Raw genomic sequence first — 7,513 nt, 5'->3', positions numbered from 1 at the left:
ATCACAGGCAGGCACAGCACTCATTTCAGCATGTGTTCATGTTTGTGTGTGCTGTCTGCGTCACTCATAGTACGCACCTATATCGTGCACTATATCGAACATTTTTTCTATCGCTATCGAAGAAGGTGTACTGTCGATAAATATCGATACCATTTTATCGCCCAGGCCTACATCACAGTAGAGAAGAAAAGACAATCGCAACTTCCGTTTCATGCTGACTTTAACACTGCGCATTAGCGACATCTGGTGGCCAGACTCGGTTTCTCCAGCCTATCTAATGAAACATCGTGGAGCAGAGGATGGTTTGAAAAAGTTTTTAATCTGTGCCAAACTGCCACATGCGTAGTCGGGTCAATGGATTCGCATATTGATCAATAATATAAAATACACAAGTGTGTGATTATAATTAACACACACACACACACACACACACACACACACACACACAACCAAATCAATGTAAACTCAAACACAAGAGTCATGTGAAGTGCCAATTTTTTTCAAACCAGCTGTCCCGACATTCCAATACTGCATGACGTTCGAAGCTTCAAATGTCATCAATCACGTGGTATTGTTATTTCGATACAAGCATCAGCACACTGTGTGATACAATAGTGCTTTGAAAACTGCGTCGGAGCATTGGAGCCTCTGTATCAATCGTCCTATCACTACCATTTTCAATCAATCCCTATGGCACACCTATAATAAGTTGTTATATTCTGACTATTTTAGATAGGTTAGGGTAGGAACCGCTGCAGGGCAGCCTGCGTGACTCATCATAGGCATAAACAGAGAGAAGTAGCTCCGGCTACAATGTTCTTCCGCAAGACGCATACAGTTCTGTTTATTAACTGCTAGAGCGCCAAAAGTTACGGACTACAGTTTTAAAAACTTTAATCTTAGGTCATATTAATTATGATTAATCGCAATTATTTTTTGGAAAAAAATGTGAGATTAATTACTGAAGTTACGATTGACAGCACTACTAAAAACATAAAATTACTACACTTAATTTTAACATTTAAGTTGATCAACATAATGTCAACTAGGGCTGTCAAAATGGCTGAAAAACTAAATTCGATTTTGTACTTAAATATATCAACATTTGAATTATATTAGAATTTAAAAGGCATAATTTCATTTGGGGGGGAAGCTTTTGGCTTCTCTCCTGAGGCCACAAGGGGGCGCATCGAACAAAATATTATGCACGTTTCTTCAAAGCATAATAAAATAACACGACTATCTTTGAAAAAAGTGCATAATGTTTAAAATAATGTTTATAAACCTTATATAATTAAAAAAGTTGCTTAATTACAGCATGTACAGCCTCATGCATGCATGTATAGTTTAATACAAAGGACCGAAAACCAATCACAAAGAGTACTTTCTTCATTTAAAAACTTGAGATGCAATGGGATGGGGAAAAACCGCCATAAAGTCTTGAGACATGTTTTTAAAAAGTTGAACTTACATTAATTTTACATGGCTTTATAAACATGCGGCTCTCTTGTGCGAGACGCGAGTGTAACTGTGATAGATGTCCCTCTAGAAAATGTGATAAATATGCATTCTGTGTGAACGGCTTGGTTGTCGGTTTTGACGTAAACAACATCATCTCAGCATTGATGTCCTCTTTTTCCGCAATATTTTGAATGAACAACGTAGCAGCACTGCATCTAGTGGGTTCAACTGGATAGGCTAACAAATGCATTGAAATGCAATGACACTTACATCGTCGTCGCATTTCGTGCACCACTGATAAGGCTGCCTGACGCACACCTAAAATTCGAATGCAACGTTTTTGCATTCGAATGTGGATTTTTATTTTAAATTAGACGAATATTCGAAATTCGAATTGACTAATGTCAACAGAACTCATCAAAATAATGTTTGCAACTTGAAAAGATTTAATTTCAATTGCAACCATGCATTTTTAAGTTGTGGTAATGTGTCTGCTGAATTTCTTTAGTATGTCTTTCTCACGTTCTCTCTCTCTACTTGAGTGTAACGTTGGCACTCAGCACTAGTATCTCAGTGCCAGCTGGTGTGTGTGGGTTTGATTCCCTGTGCGGAGCTTTTGTGTTAAAGGAACATCATGTGTGACATCAGTGCAGTAAAAGCACAGCCCTGATGAAACCTGTTCTGACTGCACCTGAGCCTGCGGGCGGAAGAGTCACAATCTGACCACTCCAGTGCATTGATACAGAACATGTTATGCGATTTTCTGCCATCACAAATTACGGGTTGTAGTTTCCCAGCTACAGAACCAGCGGTCATCAGCCCCACTTTGAACAATTAAAATAGTACTGGTTTTTACTACGTGTGATAAGTATAGATTTTTGCTTGTTTCACTGCAAATCCAACTTGCAAAAAAGTTTTTCTTAAAAATGTATTTGTTTAAAACCTGTCCAAAAGTCATCTGAACAAACAATTTTGTTAAACAATTTTGTTTTGCAAGTTTCCGACATAAATTGCAGCTTGAAATAATCATATTTGTAACTATTATTAAAAAAATAATTTTTACATTTGTTAGAAGAACTTTATGCAAGATGGATTGCAAGATTGGCAGCAAGAACTGCAATTTATGCTGGAAACTTGCAAAACAAAATTGTTTAACAAAATTGTTTGTTGTGTGATAAGTATAGATTTTTGCTTGTTTCACTGCAAATCCAACTTGCAAAAAAGTTTTTCTTAAAAATGTATTTGTTTAAAACCTGTCCAAAAGTCATCTGAACAAACAATTTTGTTAAACAATTTTGTTTTGCAAGTTTCCGACATAAATTGCAGCTTGAAATAATCATATTTGTAACTATTATTAAAAAAATAATTTTTACATTTGTTAGAAGAACTTTATGCAAGATGGATTGCAAGATTGGCATTTCAAGCTGCAATTTATGTCGGAAACTTGCAAAACAAAATTGTTTAACAAAATTGTTTGTTCAGATGACTTTTGGACAGGTTTTTAACAAATACATTTGTTATAAAAACTTTTTTGCAAGTTGGATTTGAACAAGAAAAAAAAACAACAACAACTTAGTGCACCTGAAATAAAAACTAAATTTTGAGAATTTCTGAAAAAAAAAAAAAAAATTAAATCAGAATTGCGAGATATATAGGAATATCGAGATATAAATGCAGAACTGCATGATATAAGCATAATTTTGAGAAGAAAAGTATAAATACATGCAGTAATTCTGAGAATTTCTGAGAGTCAGAATTGCGAGATATACACAGTAAACATCAAGATTTTAAGATAAAAACGCAGAACTGGGAGATACAAACATAATTGCGGGACAGAAACTCACAAGAAGATCACGAAGAAAAGTTCAAACTGTGAAATATAAACTTGAATTCATAGAAAAAAGTCAGAATTGCGAAGAAAAAAGTCTGAAAATGTCCACAAATTTAGAAAACTGGTCTGAGATTAGGTAAAAACATATAGACAGTGGTTCATGGGTTCACAGAGCGCCAAACCATTGAAATTTAATTAGAAACAAATTATTCACAAAGGTTTCAATGCTCCATGAAGAAGCCTCCATAACTAGTTGATTTAACAAGTTGTCTGCAATAGGTTGACAATTTTTTTAATCTAGGTCAAATTTTTTTTTAAACTTACAGCTGTCAGTGAGGAGGCATGATATTTTTGTTTAGTAGTTTTGCCAAAATGAACGCATGCTGAAATAACACACACATTCTAGTCAATCAGAATTGAGTATCGTAGGCCTATACTATTTTTTAGAGAAGTCTGCTGCATTTCCCAAAATAAATTCATAATTTCAATTAGTTGAATTGTAGTAAAATGCTCCAGACCTCACAAAAATGAAGGAAAGACTTGCAACACTGAAAAATCCTAGTGCAAAATTTCCATAAAATTAGCATTAGGCAAATAATCAGCCAGGTAGCGTTTCATCCCCAAGGAACAGAAATGCTAGCGAGATCATGGCATAATGCTATGCACAGTGAGATCATTTACATGAGACAAGAAACTTGTCATTAAAGTGAGGTATAAAATCTGTCATTCGACTCTAATTATCCCATCCTACAGTTAGTGCAGCTGTCATCCGTGTGCAGCTAAATGTATTCTCTCAGTTCAGGGAATTACTGCATATATTATTCAGCCACAGCCTCCATCATACCACATTATCACCCCAATCAAGAGCACATTTATCAGTGGGAGGCTGAACACAATATAAATGCCACCGCACTTCCACGCAGTCACACACACACACCGTTAATCAAACGTATGGACATATGCGTGTAGATGATTTCAGCGCTTCTGAGAGTGTGATACGTGAGAGAGACTCACTGTAGGGCAGCCGCCGTCATGCTGGTCCTCCAGGAACCCAATTCTGCAGAGCGCCTTATCGTTCTTCAGCCAGTACTCCGACGAATCCAGAACACTGTCACTGCACAAAACCTGACACAAACACACACTTCTTTCAGACCGAGGCAAAGCGTTAAAAAAAACATTTTTGAACTCATAGACTCACTGTAGGCAATTTTTTTATATTACACATTGTGTGAAGTTCCCATGTGTGATTTTATCAAGAAATGTCTCAGATTTCATGCCATTTCATGCCAGTGTAAATAATGTTTTGTTTATTTCAGACACATATTTGAATTGAATTGGGTTGAAAATTCATATCTAACTGTAAAGTTTAAAACTATGGCGTACTAGTGCCATTTAAATGTAAAATGAAGTCTTAAATGTCTGGAATCAATTAAAAAGATATCAAAAATGTTTATTATAATAAATAATATTTTTTTTAATATAAAACTGTTTCTTTAATGTGTTTATTAAATCACTTTTCAAATTGTCAAATGTGTAGACAGCATAATTAACACTTGTAATTCATGTTTAAAATGTTAGTTAAATGTAATAATAAAATAACACTAAAAGAACTTAATTTTAGATTTGTAGTTTTTAAATTTTAAAATCCATTTGTCAGTTGGGTTTAGGGATTGGTGATACCAGACTTTTTTAATTTGATACAATACTGATTTTAAATTTTAAATTTTTTTTTATTTTATTTTAACAGTACCAATACCATTTCTTAAAATAATGTAAAGTCTTCTTCTTCTTCTTCAAAAAAAAAAGATAATTACACTTAAAAGCCGATCACATCCACATAACATACTGGCCATTAATAACACATTTTTTACAAAAACAAAAACAAGCAAAATTAAAAATGTTTTTTTTTTTTTTACCAACAGGTGCAAAAATGATCACATATTTTACAGAAATATTGTACTCAATAAAATAATTTCACATATGTATTGATAAAATAAAATACAGACAATATAAAACACGCACATTTGAATTTTCTTACATTTTTCTTAATCCTCTACACTTTTCAGGCTTCCTGACAGCAATGGGCTTTTATGTATCTGCATATTTCAATGTTTCAATTACATTATCTGTGCATTTCAATAAATTTTTAAACATAAACCACCTTATTTAGATTTTTCCATTTTAAATGATTGAATTATTCATTTCTTTATTTTATTTTAAACAGCACTCCCTGTCCTCCATTTAAACCCTTTGGCACAATGCTAATGCGTCGCGGTTGGGACTCTGGGACTCTTCAGGACACATTAGCGTTTACACTACACATGTGAAGTGGCCACGTGCATCACGCTCTGAATATGCTTTAACTTTCTGAAATTCATTCACACCTGTATTTAGCGCTTATCACTGATCAGATCGCCCAAGATAAATGATAATACTAGGATTACTATGAGGCCACACTGTCCAAACTGTCCCCAAAACTAAACTACATTTAATTGCCAGTGCATATGAGCTGAATTGCTGCAGTATATGATCACAAATTTAATTTATTTTTTAGTCTCTCACTCTTAAATTATATCTCCTCAATCAAATATTCAGCATATCAGGACAAGCAAGCTTTGACCTTGCCATGTCTGTGGTGATTGGTAATTTATTATCATCATTTACATATGAATATTTAATACATACTTCTGGCAGTCATGCTGTCACTGGTGTGTAACATACCAACTTCACAGCCAAGTAACCATGTCAGTAATGCACTATTATAGATTATTAATGAAAAGTTGAGTGTGTGGCCTGTCAGTGAACCGTGCTGAACATGTAATATTTCATAACATGAGCTTATAAGCGTATGTGCTCAACTCAAACAGATGCAAACTGAAAATGTTTGCTAAAAATAACAACCTCTAATTGAATTAGCACTACTGGTACAGTACGTGAGACATCCCTAAAACAAACACAAACTCTCTCTGTTAGTGCGTAGCCTTCAGTTTGATTCATTATCAGTGTGGCTATGTAAGCATTGATTATCTCAGTGTGCATTTAAGCAGTAAACACATCCGTGTGTGTGTGTGCACGCGCACGTGTTTACTTCGTTTAATTAGAGTTTGTGGGTGTTTTTATGTGTGAGCACATGTGTGTATTTTCTCTGCCCTTGCTGTGTGTGCCATCTGTACCGACTGTTTTCCTGGCACAGTCCACCATATGACAGGGTTGCTGGGACAGTTGCGTCACAGTTCACTGTGGTTAAACTACTGACAGAGCTAATATGCCATTACAGGAATGGGTAACCTTCGGCAGATGGGTAATCATCAGCACACGAGGGATAAGCGCGAGAGAGATGAATATGTATTTATGTTTTTTTGGTAGTTTCATTTAATAATGAAGTTAATCGCATCTGCTTGCCAAATGAAATGACCTCTCACTGTAATCCTTCCTCGTCGTTACACAGCCTGTTTTATTTAGATATAGAGATGTGTGGAAATAAAGATACTTTTTTTTTTCCATATTGGGTTTACCAATAAGATTCAACATTGATTTAAGCAAGAAGAACACTTTAAAGTAGCAGCTTCAGATTAGGCATAGCCCAAAACAAAGCTGAAGAAAAAACTGTGACTAAACAACATTATTTCATTCTAGCAATATTTATTCTAGCAATTATTAAATGCATAATGATGAAATATTATAAAGGAATTACAGAAAAGAATATATTATAATTATACAATTATTTATTATTAATATTGTAGTTGTTATTATATTATGACAATGTTATTAAACATAATTATTAAAATATTACTATTACATAATAATAATGATAATTATTAATAATAATCAAATTAATTATATTATTGTTATCATTATTAAAATTATTACTAGTGATCGACCGATATTGATTTTTTTATAACCGATACCGATACCAATTATTTGCATGTTTATGTGCCCGATAACCGATATGCAGAACCGATATTTATTTACTGTTATAAAGTAAGAACAAGAAAGTTTTCCTCTTTTCAGTCATCTTTTTTTTGTTTTTGTTTTTTTAAGTGTTGAAAATTAGCAGTCTTTCATGTTAAATTTAATCTTCAAATTACAACAATAAAAAACATTTTATTTATTAAAAGCATCAACAGAAACAACACTAATATTAACAATAAGCAAAATAAATGTAGAATGTCTAATGTTTTCAAATGGAGAAAATAAATAAAGGACAGGAGTCGTATCAAC

At 33.7% G+C, this 7,513-nt stretch overlaps 1 protein-coding gene across 4 annotated transcripts in view; it reads right to left on the bottom strand.

Moving 5' to 3' along the window:
- LOC107692495 (A-kinase anchor protein SPHKAP) overlaps window positions 1–7,513 on the bottom strand; it is a 133,542-nt gene that overhangs the window by 37,147 nt on the left and 88,882 nt on the right. For all 4 annotated transcript variants that reach the window (XM_016491576.1, XM_016491579.1, XM_016491577.1 and 1 more), the window contains one exon: window positions 4,307–4,417. In XM_016491576.1, coding sequence (XP_016347062.1) covers window positions 4,307–4,417 — 111 coding nt within the window. The remainder of the gene's footprint in view (window positions 1–4,306; window positions 4,418–7,513) is intronic.

Source organism: Sinocyclocheilus anshuiensis, unplaced genomic scaffold, assembly GCF_001515605.1.
Source record: "Sinocyclocheilus anshuiensis isolate Anshui unplaced genomic scaffold, SAMN03320099.WGS_v1.1 scaffold1082, whole genome shotgun sequence".
Lineage (NCBI taxonomy): Eukaryota > Metazoa > Chordata > Actinopteri > Cypriniformes > Cyprinidae > Sinocyclocheilus > Sinocyclocheilus anshuiensis.
This window is presented reverse-complemented; position numbering and strand designations above follow the sequence as displayed.